The sequence below is a fragment of the Harmonia axyridis genome, chromosome 3, assembly GCF_914767665.1.
Source record: "Harmonia axyridis chromosome 3, icHarAxyr1.1, whole genome shotgun sequence".
NCBI classification, from domain to species: Eukaryota; Metazoa; Arthropoda; class Insecta; order Coleoptera; family Coccinellidae; genus Harmonia; species Harmonia axyridis.
In genome coordinates this window covers 14,217,401-14,233,651 of record NC_059503.1, presented here as the reverse complement: position 1 = coordinate 14,233,651, position 16,251 = coordinate 14,217,401, and the positions used below count along the sequence as shown (strand labels likewise).

General features: G+C 33.8%; 1 protein-coding gene across 2 annotated transcripts in view; it reads left to right on the top strand.

Annotated features, from left to right (window-relative positions):
* The window catches only part of LOC123676175 (cadherin-87A), a 158,171-nt gene that overhangs the window by 39,791 nt on the left and 102,129 nt on the right, over nt 1–16,251 (top strand). The window contains exon 1 of one of the 2 annotated variants that reach the window (XM_045611907.1): nt 12,027–12,178. The exons of the other annotated variant lie outside the window; for it this stretch is intronic. Coding sequence (XP_045467863.1) covers nt 12,158–12,178 — 21 coding nt within the window. The 5' untranslated portion in view covers nt 12,027–12,157. Of the gene's footprint in view, nt 1–12,026; nt 12,179–16,251 lie in introns of those variants that run through there. 2 annotated transcript variants of the gene reach the window in all.

Sequence of the window (16,251 nt, the reverse complement as noted above, 5' to 3'; positions counted from 1 at the left end):
AGGCATTCTCAGCGGATTGCGTTATTTCATCCCGGTACTACTGATGGAATAATCAGTATGGCAACACAGCGATCCCTGCCATATACACCTTGCCCTGTGCATGCAAAATTTCGTGAAAGACTTACCTGAATGAAAATTTCAAGATTGCAAAAGCTCCCCTTCGTTTCAGTGCTTTTCTCACTTCTCCATGGACATGGAATCCTTCCAGGATCAAATATAGCTTCCAACCATCATTATGGATGAACCCAAAGTAATTTAGTTTTGCGAACTGTGACTGCAAAATGTTCCAGCATTTTTATAGTGAATTTTAAAAATTTCATTGCGTTGTTGAAGCGAGTATCGTTACAGTTTTAATAATGACGTTGTTTTTACTTGTAAAATGTCAAAAAAATAACATCAAAAGTGACAGCTGTCCCGGATGTCTAGATATTCAAAATGAAATCTCTTATTGGAAAACCCTACAGAATTTCCTCGAATTCTATTAATACCAATACTATATACACTGTGTCCGTAAAGTATGGAACGAATTCATTTTTAGCTAAACAGACCATTTTAAGAAATAATCCTGAAACACGTCGATTTTGATTTTAATTTACCGTACTTTAAAATAATTATCTAATATACAGGGTGAATTACTTTCGCGTAATGACGTCACTGTCATTTTTTTTTAATTGGAACAGCCCCATTTTGTCTCAATTTTCCGATTACTCCTGCTGAGCTGAATCCAAAAATGTATCACAGGTTGATTCCAATTGGTACAGGGTGGACAAAAATACAATTGTTTTGTCTGTGCTCATAAAGTAACGTTACATTCTTTACTAGTTAAATTAACAATATTATCAAAAATACTTATTGTCTAGAAGTAATAAACAAATAATGACATTTCGCAAAAAACTAGACGACTATGTTTTTTTTAGATTGATAAGAAATAATTTCTTTCATATTCTGTCTGCTAGATCACAAGTACCAAACATGTTTGGAAACAGCTCATTTTTATTATTCTAAAAATGAAACAAACTACACAGTATTACATTCAAACCAATTGCCACTAGACAATAAGTATTTTTGATAATATTGTTAATTTAACTAATAAAGAATGTTACGCGTTACTTTATGAGCACACACAAAACTATTGTTTTTTTGTCCACCCTGTACCAATTGGAGTCAACATTTGATACATTTTTGGAATCAGCTCAGCTAGAGTAATCGGAAAATTGAGACAAAATGGGGGTGTTCCATTTAAAAAAAATACGGTGACGTCATTACTCGAAAGTAATTCACCCTGTATATTAGACAATTAGAAAATCAACGTTTTTCAGGATTATTTCTTAAAATGGTCTGAATTTGTTTCATACTTCACGGACACAGTGTATAAATAATACTATAAATGAAGGAATGAAGAAAAAAATCAGCAGGAATGAAGATCATCCTTCAGTTTCACACAAAAGCGTATCCGAATTCAATTCAGATAGCTGCGAGGTTGTTAATATAAATTCATCAACAATTTCCAATTCGTAGAGTAACATAGGGAAAAAAATACGTAGTCGGTGGATCTCTTGGGGTGAATTATACGTAGGTTTCTGTTATTTATCCATGTCTCGGTAGCAGACTGTACACACCGTATTGTGATAAATCCGAGCATATATTATAGAACGTGCAGTAAGCTTTTGGGGAATGGTTGGGGGTTTTATTTTATCAGGGTGTAACTGAAAGTGAAAAAAGACTATCGAATTCACAAAAGGTTCTAACAATATTTATCACCTCCTCTTTCGTTCTTCCATTAAATACAGGGATATTGCGTTTGCTTCAAGAATTCTCGAAATGTTTGAACATTTCATTCATCATGAATTTATATGAGGAAAGGATCATCAGGCTCCTAATTGTATGAAAAATGGTTACCGGTTGATTTTAAATGCTAGTATTGTTTTTTGCAGACCTTTATGCCCTTAATAAGAAAAGCTGATCAGAAGACTATGGTCAGCGCTGGTTCTCAAGTTATAGGGTGCCAAAGTAGACATAGAGATAGAAGCTACAAATGAAATATTATCATGACCTTTGAACCAATACACATAATCAAATAGCAGTTTTTTCGCTACTTTGCAGCTGAAAAAATAAACGAATAAAAAAATTAAAACATTGTATGTGCAAAACAGCTAAGCAGTACGATTTCAGCATAATCAACTAGCAACTAGGGATTCATCAAGCCAAGTGGTTTGACATTTTAAACAACTACTCGACTTCAAAATAAAGCTCGTGAAACATTACATACTTGAGCTTGACTTGACTTGATTTTAGATATTTATTGTTTGACTTGATATCAAACTACTTGATATTACTTGAGCTTGATATGCGGCATATATTTCTACAATCTCGTGCGCTAGGACTAAATAAGGGGATTCCTTTAGCGCCGAGAGACTGAAGCATTCACCAGTGTGACTTTATTAGTATTTCCTCATATTTCTATGAAATCTTTTGGTAGACTTTGGTAGTTTCAGAAATATCTTTCCAAACTTGGCCAAAATAGGCAAAGATTTTTTATCAACACCAGCATCAGTTTTAGTGGGATTTCAATGTTTATTTATATCTCAACTATTCTTTTGTTATCTATGTAAAACATTTTTTTGGTGAATAAACTTATTATTATCTTCAGCTCTTATTTAAAGACAATTTTCCAGTGCTGCTCTTACAAAATACAAACACCCGTAATAGGTTATGCGACAAATCTATAAGATGCCTCATGTGTCTTTGATTCTGGATGGAAAATCATGAAATCAAACAAAGCCTGGAGGTTTCTCAATATTAAGAAACTTAATTTTTTCATTATTTTCTATTTTGCTTTGATTCATAGTGATTTAATTTATGTTTTTATTTCAAAAAAGTTGATATTTTCCGTTCTTTTACAAAATAAGTTTAATAAATAAAAGTGTTTTTTGCAAGGTTCCTTCTCATTTCATAATTTTTTTGATTGATGTGACACTACACAATAAGACTCCTAAAAATCAAGTAACTTGATATGATTCAAGTACTTGATAAATAAATACTTGACTTGAGGTTGAAAAACTACTACTTGACTCGAGCTTGACTTGAAATCATATCAAGCTCAAGCCAAACCTTGAATCCCTACTCTGAAACCAACAAATTTGTATGAGGCTTGTTGGGCAGAGTCATATTGAACTAACTCCAGAATTTACCATCGATGAGGGTCCGAAAATCTCCTGACATTTCGTTAGTTCTCTCCCTTGTTTTCGCATTTTCCATCATGAATCATGGAAAATCGGGGAGAAAAACCAATTAATTAGTATGCCTTGAAACAACTTAATTACCCTTTTCAGGAAGCTTTATAGCAGTTTAAGGATAACACACTCGTAAGAAAAAAAATTTTCTCGACTAAAAGGAGCGGCAGTTGTTTAATTTCAGCAATTAGTGTTTTAAAATGCAAATCTCGGTATAAAAGGATCATTATTCAGACCGGTACTTGAACGGAAACCTATTTAGGCCCTATAAGCTCGTTAAATTAGCCTGGATGATTAACCAAACAAAAAAGCGTAATCCTGAGGCCTTGTGCAGGTCAAGTAGGCTCCCAACCCGACCGTTTTGTTCCTCCTAATAGAGTTGTTGGTAAGGAAATGATTCCATAATTATGGCGGGATTTCCAAAGTGAATTCAGCATAAAACTCCTAGGAAGTAATGAAAACCATCTGTTCGGTCCCGACTATTCAGCTGGAACTATGGATTCCAGATGAGCTAGATATAATTCACCCAATCATTCAGGCTTCTCGAGTCGAGTTTTGTTTTATAGATAACGGAAATTTTTCGCTTTTGCTTCTTGTCTGGTGTTTTTCCCGTTTTTCACAGTTGCTTCGGCAGAATCTTTACTTCTCTCGTATGGGTTTTTTACTTGTCTCTGCAGTCAGTTTGTTTTGTAACGGTTGTTTTTTTCGAGGTATATAACTTAAACTTGGCATTACCGTTCAATATGGCGACCGATTTAACAGCTGTTAAGTGATTTATTCTCAGTTTCGTTTGGCAATTCATCATGAATAGACTCACGCCTGAATAACGCTTGCAAATAGTGCAATTTTATTTCGAAAATAATGATTCTCTGCGGAATACGTATCGCGCACTACGTCCATTTCATTTTGTTTAGCGATGAATCGCACTTCTGGTTGAATGGATACGTCAACAAACAAAACTGCCACATTTGGAGTGAAGCTAATCCTCAAGTGTATGTCGAAACACCGTTACATCCAGAAAAACTGACTGTTTGGTGCGCTTTATGGGATGGTGTAATCATTGGTCCGTACTTCTTCAAAAACGATGATGGCCAGAACGTTACAGTCAATGGTGATTGGTATAGAGCCATGATAACTAACTTTTTCATTCCTGAGTTGAACAACCATGATGTCCAGGAGCTGTGGTACCAACAAGACGGCGCAACATGTCACACAGCTCGTGCCACAATCGATTTATTGAAAGACACGTTTGGTGACCGCCTAATTTCACCTTTTGGACCTGCGAATTGGCCTACAAGATCTTGTGATTTAACACCGCTAGACTACTTTCTGTGGTGCTATGTAAAGTCATTGGTCTATGCTGATAAGCCACAAACCCTTGACCATTTGGAAGACAACATTCGCCGTGTTATTGCCGATATACGGCTACAAATGTTGGAAAAAGTCATCGAAAATTGGACGTCCAGATTGGACTACATCCGAGCTAGCCGTGGCGGTCATATGCCAGAAATCATATTTAAAATGTAATGCCACAAGATTATCTTGTGGATAAATTAAAATAATGTCAATCGAATAATACATCGTTGTTTTATTGCAATTTGAAGTTCTATAGCTCTGAAAAAAACATCCTTTATAAGGGTGTACTTTTATCGGTTTTTCTGGATGGATAAGAATAATCTTTTTATTTCGCTATGTAGGGTGGTTGGCCAAAGGAAGTGAATTGGGGTGTGGTTGGTTTGAAACACAAATTCTATTTTTATAAATATGTGTTCATTGATGCACACCCTTGCAACTTGTATGTGACAAGTTGCACCAGCCTGACGCTTGTATATATGGATAGAATTGAGTAGAGAATATTAATTGGTTTTGTTTCATTAGACTGTGGGTGGTTGACTCGAGATTGCGGTTGAAACTGTCTTTTGCACGGGGTGTTTGCTGCTTGGGGTCGAACCTTCTTAAGTGGTTCGTCAAATATATATTTCATGCGATGTTGCAAATCGCAAATATTCAGCTTATTTCCCTTTTAACCTTCCATCATTTTCAATAATTTTTTTGTCTGTTTCTTCCTATTTGTAGGTTTGCTTACGTACCACGAAGCTTTTATGGTGAGTATAATCATTTTGTTGAATGCACTTTATATGGTCTTTTTCTAGAAGTTTTTCACACCGTGCTATGTGCTTCCTGTTTATGGGAATTATGGCTGTCTTTATCTATTTGATTTGGTTTCCCAAAGATGATCAGTTCAATAACGGATATAGGTATCCTGCCATTGCTTCTTTTCATATTTGTTTCCAATTGTTTGGTAATATTAGAGTTCCATCACGGTATGGTGATTAAAATAGGGAATAGGGGATCACAATGCAAAATGAGATACAATCTTTTGAGAGGTCTCAGAAAGGCATAAAGAAACGGGATAGAAAACATTGGAAGCTTTTGAGCCCATATGAATTTTTCCACTACTCAACGCTCGATTCTTCTACTAACTATTTTGTTGAATTTGCTTCACTATTCCTTCTCAGAGATCTCATTCCAAATCTTCCGGATATCCTAATAAACTATTAACGACTACAAAACAGTCTCGCCAAATCCAAGGAGGGCACGAAAGATTCATGTTGTCTGAAGGAAGACGCGCGAAACCTTGGAATATTTAATTGAAATCTGACGATGAAAAGAGGAATCCTTCTATCTCTTCTTGAACTAGGCAATTAACACAGATCAAGATGTTAAGCAACTGCTGCAGCACCCGAGTTGTGAACCATCTGTTTCGAACACGTGAAATCTCCATTAAATTCGCAATGGATCTGTTTCCTTACTACATAAACCCCTCGAATCTAACAGGGTGGGGGATGTTGAAATGATGCGTCAACTTTGCAGGATAGTTGTGCGCTCCTGAACTGGTCTCCGATTAGTTCTTGCTGAGAGTCTGGATTCTTTTGCTGAATTCGCACTTTCATTTCAGTTGTAGAACATTGCCAAATAGAAAAAAGATCTATTATATGTATACGTGTTGTCTTACATAGAAGTTTAGTTATTTTCCACTTCCATTATATCACGTGAAAAGAGTGTTTTCTCAGATAAATATACAGATAAATATACAGATGAGTATATTTCTCATTCTAGAATTGCAAATGAATGAGTTAGCTATTTAACTGGCAAAGAAACTGCAAAACCCAGAAGAAACTGTTAAAATTTTAAATTTTTTTTGGTAAAACATATATAGCATACCAAGGAGTAAATGATTGAATTATCTATACACTCCCTAACACGTCTCGGCATTGATGCAATAAGATGGTCTATTCCTTCTTGAGGGATACTATCCAAAGCAACCTGTACTTCATGTCTCAGAGCCACCTAAGACTGTGGGGACTGGGGTAAATTTCCAAGCCTTCTACCCATGATGTCCCAAACATGCTTAATTGGCGAAAGATCGAGGGATCTGGGCGGCCATGGCAAAATATTTACATGGATCGCTTCGAAAAAGTTCAAACTAACTCTGGCAACATGAGGTCGGGCATTATCTTACTGAAATATTGGAATCTCGAGTCGGTTAAGGCAAGGGAAAACATATGGATCTACTATTTCTTGAAGGTAACGCAACGTTGTCATGTTATCTCAAATAAAGACTAGAGGCAACCTTGTTGCATGTGCGATAGCGCCCCATACCATAACGCCTACTGTCCGGTGTACATGACGCTCAACATCAAACTGAGGTTCACGTCTTTCTCCCCGACGTCGTCTAATCCTCATCGGCCATCATGTGTACCTAAGGAGAATCGAGATTAATCAGAAAAGACGACCTGATGCCATACCACATTCCAATGTTGACGCTATCTGCACCACTGTAATCGTTGCCGGCGATGATCAACCGTCAGAGGTAACAAAGACAAGATGAAGATGATGCAGTCCAAAAGATCTCATCCGGCGGTAAACCGTTGGGTCAGTAGGATGGCCTTGTTCTGCTAACCACTCATCAGCTAAAGATCGAGTTCTTGCAAATCGGTCTCTAATGGCCTTATGGCCATTCAAGATCGACGTCTAAGACTTATGTCTTAGACGTCGATCTTGAACTTCATTTGTGCCTACTCTTTTTCGATTTTGGGCATTATCACAACATCTCATTACAGTAGTTGGATTTTTGTTCGTACGGTTAGCGATTTCTCGAAATGACAAACCCGCCTCCCGTAGATCAATTATTCGACCTCTTTCAAATTCACGTGCTCTAGGCATTTTAATAACAAGTTAACAATCCTCGAAGAGCTGGTTTGTTGTAAAACTTAAAAAAACTTGGAAAAAACCACTAGAATATTCAAGTAACAAAAATTGTTTATATGAAAAAACCTTCAAGATTTTTTCCTCCAAATCCAATCATTTACTTCTTCCTATACTATCTATGTTTTACCAAAACCAAATTCAAATTTAAAAAGCTCCTTCTGGGTGTTTCTTTGGCAGTTAGTAGATCACGTGAAAAAAGGTTTTTGCAGCTCAATATACACATGAGTATATTTCACATTCAAGCATTGCAAATTAATGAGTTAGCAATTATTTGTTATGTCAATTGGTTCTTGGCATCACAATATTCTAGAAAAAGCGATAAAAAATAATAAGGTTAAATGATGAAATAATTCCTGATTATTATATATGATATTATATTCAATTATTCATTTCACCATAAATAAAGATCCAAGTTCTCAAGAAAAGACAATGGTAACAATAATTCGAATTTAATGAATCATGGTTACGATATATTTTGGCACCTTTAATCATTATTGACCATGAAAATGAAGAAGCTTTCTTCTGAAATACAAATAAAACCACTTTCACTTGCACTTTTCACACTTTATCAATAAAACTTCAACATCATCGTAACAATGGTTTAATTATACTTAGCTACCTATAACAGTTCTTTTTGAATATTCCACAGAACAATATATCATTTGGATTCGGTCGTTTTTTTTTAAAGATTATTCTACGTCTATTACCTACCATTGTCTTCAATTTCTAAGAGCTTAATCACGTACATGTTGTAATTATCTATTAATCGACTAATGCTTATATGAGGTAGATTATCAGTTTAAGACAACAAGTAATGAATTCTGTCAGTCTACGAGAAGTCTTATGGCTTTCTAGGAAGGTTAACTTCTGAACAGATATTGAGTGGGAAATATAGATAGTGGCAGTGGAAAATTGCAGGACGAAGCTTACATAATCCAATTAAGGATGCACTTTAAACTTAATGACATTATTTGTGATACCTACCAGATAGTAAAATTTGTGATCTACATCGTGGATGGAAAATAGAATAATTAAAAGCATATTCGGTTTAAGATCCAATATACATTTAATTGAGATGCTTTTCACTCACTACTTCCAAAGGCTTATCAATTTGCCTCGAATGTCTGTAATTTTAGAATTTTGAGCCCAGAGTTGTCTCAGATAATTTAATGCTATAGAATTATCTGTAGTGGGTACGCGATAACCCTCTAACAGATCGCAACTTGAATTTACCATCGCTTCAAACCATTTGGTGGATTTTGTTTTCTGAAAAAACTGCCGAATGATGTATCAGTACACGAAACTCGTTTTTATCCATTTTTCGAACAACAACAATTTTAGTATAACTTTAACTTCATTATCTCGATCCAGACTCAATTCTCTGTTTCAAAATGTTGACACGCATTTTTTAAAACGTGGAGCTAAAGAGAAAAAAATATGGTAGCAAGAAGGCGAAGCATTTATGTCGAAAAATTCTTCGGAAAATCATCCGAAATAGACAAATTGGAATGCAGAATGTTTTCCTTTGATGATGAAAAATCGACCTTTCATCATCAAGTGTGCATTTATTGTTTTTGTATGATTTTTCGTTTCCTGGAGAAAATATTTTCAACAAAGTGATGAATGCCAATGTGTTGAGGATATCACGTCATTTCATGATCCATGACTGAATCAAGTACATGTATTGAAACAGAATACGAGAATGTAAACTTCTACTTCCTACTTTTTAGTTTTTTCAATCGAACGATACGCCATTAAAAAACACTGAAATTATTTGGATAGTTTTTATTTGTGGAATTCTACATCTGATCCGGAAATTCATTCAAAAAATATTAACTTGAAAGATAACTGTTATGGCAACCTCGTGAATAGTTGGAAATTGATGAGTTAGGATTTTAAAATAATGGTTCATTCTCCACTGGATCTAGCGTTCTGATAATACCCTACTTGAAATTCTTCGTCATCCAGTTCAATAACAAATGACTGCTATCATTATTCATCTCTACATTGCACCATTGATGGCACCATTTAAGATAACCGGTTCATATATGTCTTCACCTACACGGAAGTGCTAACCACAACCCAATTTCTTAAGAATACATCGTTGTTCTCAATGATATTGTGGGGAGTTTATGTCTGTTGTCATATATAATTTACCGAGTTCAGTTATTCAGTCTGACAAAAAAACACTACTATTGAATTGTTTCTCATGAACTCGGCATATCATGCAAGACGTGTCCATCCATCCAAATACTGATCTCGATATTTTTTTTCACTGTGAATTATATCGATTCAACGCCTTTTAGGAACATACCTAAATGCAGAAAATTTAAAAAATATAGAAACAGAGACAAAAATTTTATTGATTTTAGTTAGTCATAAATTCGCAATTTTGATAACTGCACAATATCAATTAACTGCCAACATTTAGGAGGAGAGGCAAATATCAAATGAAATAAGATAAATATAGATAGCTGTCAAGGAATTAATGAGCTTTTTTTCGTCTCCGAAGTATGCATTTTTTTGACATGATATACATTTTGAGGAATCGATTACTGTATTCTTCACCATTTTTTATTGTATTTCATCGCTTTTAATGGTTTCTTCGAAGAGGTAATTTTTCATATCGTACTAATTCGTGATTTTTCTCACAAATCTAGTTTTTTTTGTAAGATTTATGTAACTCATAGTAAAAGACAATTCGATTAAAAAATTATTTCTTTTAAATATTCGAGAACCTTTTCAAATACTTTAAACACCGGTACTTCTTGAATAGAAACGTAACTATAAGTTCATTTGATGATTGCAAACAATAAGATATTTTCTGCTCTGCAGAACAAACAATTGCTGTTGCAAGATGACAATCAGGATGAAGGATTATAATTTCAACGGAAAATTATGTTTTATTCTTGAATGTGCATCTATGGATAGCGGTAAAAAAACTAACCCAAACGACCACTAGGATGTAACAATCTTTTGTGAACATCTCGTAGGTACTCCTCTTAGATGCCTGATAACGACTCAAAATAATTAACTGTTCGAAAAATTTGTATGCACCATTTTCGTTTTTTGAGCGCTCGTTCCCTGAATATTATTCGTCCTTAAAATCAATACGGAAAATCTGGTTGCAAATGTGTAGTTTGTCCCTGCAGAAAAAGTAGATATGGAGTTAAATAATGAATTTCCATCAAATGAGGGTAGAATCCATTGAATATTAAATGTATGTATCTTTGTAAAAGCAAATGAGCCTATGTCAAGCCCTCAAGTTCTTCAAGAAATCGATTTTCTGGAAAGCTCTAAAAAAAACATAAATCCTATAAATTGTAAACTACTCAAAAAAATTTCCTAGAAGAGTGTATTAGGAGAATGAAATTTTGTGAGATTATGAGAGAAAGAATTCAAGCAAATAATTAATTTATATGAAGTATTTTCTTTACCGCTCAATCCTCATTTTCTCTCCTTGGTCACCACAAGTTTTCAGGAGACAGATATTGGTAAATAAAAAAATAAAAATTCGACGCAATATCCTAAAAAGTTAAACGTATTAACCTATTGCTGTTTTGAGAGAAAATGTGTTAGGATCTGTAGTGATTGATGGTAATTCTTGTAGACAAAAATGTTTTTTGAAGAAAAAGGATGTCATCACACCAGCTGTGTGGATCTTAAATTGAAAATTTTAAATCTCTGTTTCTTCGTAACCAAACTCGAATACAACAGTGATCAACTTGGTCGAATTATAATCAAGATGTTACCGAGAAAACATCGCAAAATGAAAATTTGGTAATACATTCCCTAGAATAACTCAGACAATAATACTAATCCGAATCATTTTGAACACGTCTACTTGTACCCCTCTTCCCTCAAAGCAATGTTGGAAAGGGAATTGTTCAAATGACTTTATCATACTATCTTTAATTAACTAATGGGATATTTTCAATTAACTAAAGGGATTCTCTGTTCCTTGCATTAGATATCCACATTATCGAGACGTATCTTTGCCAATACTGATAAAACATTTCTATGGCCTCTAGACGTAAGAACGAACAGTATCAATTCCAAGTCATTGTTTCTCGCGAATTTTCCTCTGAATACCTCCAAACAGCAATTTTGTAGGTTTCATCGTCCTATTGGAAATTCGATGAGATATAGAACGATAATGAAGTCATTCCAATTTTCTTGGAAATTATTTGAGACGTGGAAACTTTTTCGTTTTTCGTTCATTAATATTCCAAGCCTTCGTTCATTATTCCCACTCCGTATCGTTCTTCCTTAGCCTAATTCTATTATCCTATTTTTCATCATTCCGTACATTTTCCGCCAGTTGAGTCGGTAACACTTCCACATCTTCCGGTCAGTAATCTCACCTTAAAGATGAGCAGATGAGATAAGCCTCCAAGTTCACTTCCCTCCCTTCTATCGACGCTCCCTATGCTCCTCGATTCTTGTATGCCTCCATGCCAGTCAGTTTGCCTCCGAATCTGCTCAGTTGAGGGTTGTTCTTTGCTCTACCGTTGCGTTGTGTGCCACCTTTCGTATTTCGCTCAGAGAGGAACTTCTGTCCAGTATGACCGTGACATGTGTGGTAACCTTTTGAGAGATTAGTTTTTTCAGGCTGAAATGAGATCGTCAGGGATAATTCAGACGCGATTCTAATGCAATTTAGCTTGATCAAAGTAGGTATGGCAATATTTATTTTACTGATATATAGCGGTAATTCGCATCATATAAAGTTGAACAAAATAAATTGGGCGAAGTTAGTTGAGTTTAATAGTAATTTGTAACGCATCAAAAAGTGTGGGGTAAGTTTTATGAGTTTGCTTCTTCACCATTTCTCTCTGGCGATTAAAATTAAGGTTGAGGAGTTCCGTAATTTGCAGAGTTCCAATAAGGAATTCCATGGAGTAGCTAATTTCGAATACTTTTCATTTCCTCAACTCAAACAGAAAAAATTATTTTTAACGTCTTATCATTCGTGAAGGAATTCGTTTCCTATTACGTCTTCTATATTTCGTGAAATTGCTTTTCTTATCGGAGAGAAGTTTTCAGTGGAAAGTATGATTTATAATATTGAGAATTAATTGAATTCAAAAGGATATATGGGGTGTTCTAGATAAAGTGATATGAATGAACTTCGAGAATACAAATTTATTGATATAGAACCACGTAACTTTTATCTGTGTAGCATGTGATGTTTCTCCCCAACATATTGCACCGCCAACTTATTGAATTTTTCAATAGGGAATTAGGGTAGAATTTGCACCTTGTTTGAAAGCTTTTAGTCATTCTTGTTCAGAGAAGAAACTTTTATTTTATTCACTCTGGATTTATTCAGAATTGATTTTGTTTCGGAGTACTTCTTCCGGGTTAAATTTTCAAAATCCAATAAACATAAGAAAATTATTTCCAAACATCACATTGAAATTTTCACATTTCTTACTCTGAATATTTACAATAAGGAAATCACTGAAGCGAAGGCGGGAACTTTTGATAGCTCGATCATTCATACGCCAATTGGTTCCTGTATTTAGGCATTTGTGGTCTACAAGGATCCAATTGGTGTATGAATGGACGAGCGGTCAAAAGCTCCTGATGTCATTAAAGTGATTTTTTCATTTTTTTGGATGTTTCGTTGGAATTTTCTATAGTTCTGAAGCCGCTATCAACTCGAAATTTGGTACGAATCTGGGAATTGCTATTCTTTGAAAATTGGAACTTTAGATACATGCAAAATCTCAACTCGATCGGATTTGTTGTTACTGAAATATAAGGCTTTTTGTTTCGATATTACATGAATTTTTATGATGAAGATGAATTGGAAAAATGTTTCTTCGAATAAGCCGATACAGTATGTTTATTATCTCAAAAGCAAGGCTAAGCACGAACTTCAAACTTCAAAATGAGGTGCAACTCGGGACAATTCATCATTGTAATAATCAACAAAAATGACAACTCTTCTATTGCAGATAGATAAATATTGAAAATATTCGAAAACCTCTTGCCAAAAAAAAAAAAATCATGTATTTTCATTTTTCTGAATGAAATAAAAGGGATCATTTCATCTGAAATATTAATATGCCGGGCAATATTATCATTTCCTCTTTGAACCGAATGGAATTGGTTGATATATGAGGAATGTTTTGCTGTGGAAGCATCAAATTTAATAGATTTATTGAGGAAAATTATGCAACATGAAATTAATGATCGAAATATATGTTGTTATTATCCCCCTAAATCAATTTTTTCGTCTGGTTTTACTTCCATAGCTTGTGAATTATGACTATTCTAAATTAAAAGCTTCAATGGAACAGAAATTAATTCATTCAAATGATACAAAAATGAATTTATGTGTTGGAACATCAAGCTTACTAAAATTCATTTCAAACATTTTTTTAATGATATATGATTGATAAATCTTCAAATGAATCTTCTGAATATTTCTTCTCTACATATTAATTACTAATCATATTAACCTTCAATTGCAAACCTTATCGTTGGGAAATCCTTCAGTTAAGTGTTGAGTATTTATTGAAATCAACACTTCTGATCTACTAATAGAGATTATTTTATCACATTATACAGTTGTGTAACTTGATACATTCTGAAAGTAGTACCTATTGTTAATAACAGCAACGGAGTATGTAACGTATTGCAACATAAGAAGGAATTTATTTCTAGTTCAATATTAACGGACAAATGAAATTGTAAAAGCAAAAATAATTGAATCATTACTGAAATTTTTGCACACCACACATATGCAATTTTTTGGTTTGAAATTGTTATTATTCACTGAAATTTTGCACGCCGCTTGAAATTGTCATTATATACAGGGTGAGTCTTTGACTTGTATATATATTTCAACCGAAGATACCTGAGGTAAAAAGAAAACACTTTTTCCCTTACCATTTTTCCGATTCTTCTGGGTTGATAAGATACTGGCTGTTGAAAATCCATAAAAATTGAAATTTTAGTTACAAATAGAGTGGAATCGAAGGAAATTATTTTCGGAATATAGTTTTTATTGATGTGATGAGTCTTTCCCGAATATGAAATTCTATCAAAATCCGGTTAACTCCAGTATGCCAGCTATACGTGAGAAACAATAACTGAATCAGAAAAAATAGTAAAGGAAAAAAGTGTTTCTTTCGACTTCAGGAATCTTCGGTTGAAATATATGTACTAGTCAGTCTCACCTTGTATATACACGCAAAATCTCAACTGACAGACTTGAATTTGAGAACGAATTCGTCAGTCAAACCTCATCAATTGAGACCATTTCGGTCCCAAAATTCAAAAATTTGAGATATTGTGACAAAATCATATCGATCTGTTTGGAGAACGTCCGTTCAAAAAACACTGTAGATTATCACAAAAATTGCAAGGATATTATAACTGTACAAATTGAAAGGATTGAAAAAACATAAGCATAAAAATAAGGAAAATGAGTTTTCCATTGAAAGAGGAGTATAAAATTGGTAGATAATAAATCTAACAAATACGAATGTCACTTTTGTCTTCTGTTTCAGAACAGAACTTGTTTTGATTTCATTAAACCCCTACGAGTGATACACTCAGACAGAAAATGAGGTATATTCCGTGTAATAATATTCGCATTTATTCTTCCACATATATGTCACATTAGTAATCCTCATCAAAAACTCATTTTATTATTCAGTTGACATTATATTCTCTCTCTCTCCCTCTCTTTCTATCTCTTGCTCGACTGACTCGGTAAATTAAATTTTCACGTCTGAATTTGCTCTTCAAGAGTAAGTTTCATAATTTGTTTCTGTTTGTCCTGACGTTCCGTGAAATGAACATATGAAACAGCATTCGGATAAACAGGAACGTTTTATGCTCCTGAGACAAACATGAAACGATGAACCTACTACTCTGTGCCGGCAAAAAAATTAACTATTTATTAAAAAACTTTCCGCAATGCATCATCTCAGTTTTCTGACATTGGACGATAACGTATTTATTACATCGTTTGACATAAAAGGGAAAATTGTCATTCCCATTCCACTCGCGATCAGACGAATACAAGAAAATCATTTTATGTATGAACCTTTGTCATGACTATGGAGTATAGTGAAAAAAAACACATAATTAAAAGTTTCATGTATGTATGAACGTTTTTCATGACTATGGAATATAGTGGAAAAAGAAAAAACACGCAATGAAAAGGTTCAATTTCAATTAATATTAATTGAAATTGAAACATTCATGTTTTTTCCAATTAATAGTAATTGAAATTGAATCTTTCAATGACATATTCTTCCTTTTCTAATTATAGGGAGTAAAACAAACTATAATATCGTCGATTCATTTTGCTATGGGTTTTCAACAGCCCTTAAATCTTTTTGATAAGCTGAACCTCGGTTCGGAAATTGAAAATTAACATCGAAATTAAATGAGAAAATTATCCTATTTCCACTTTTTAATTAAATAAATAACAATTGTTTCGCCACACCTCTTGAGATTTTATATTATGAATAATTATTTGAGTTAAGAATTATTCCAAATGAAAAATCTGAAGAAGCATATTATTCATTTCAGATTCAAATGAATTTCCAAGAAGTCAAGATCGAGTCAATTCAATATTTAATAAATAAAATAATACAAAGTAAATTTCACAAATATTTTAATATTTGTCACAATTTTTTCAATGAAATTGTGAAAATTACTTTGTTCCAACCATTTTCATTAAATAACAAAATTTTAAAATTAATATTTCTACATTAATTCC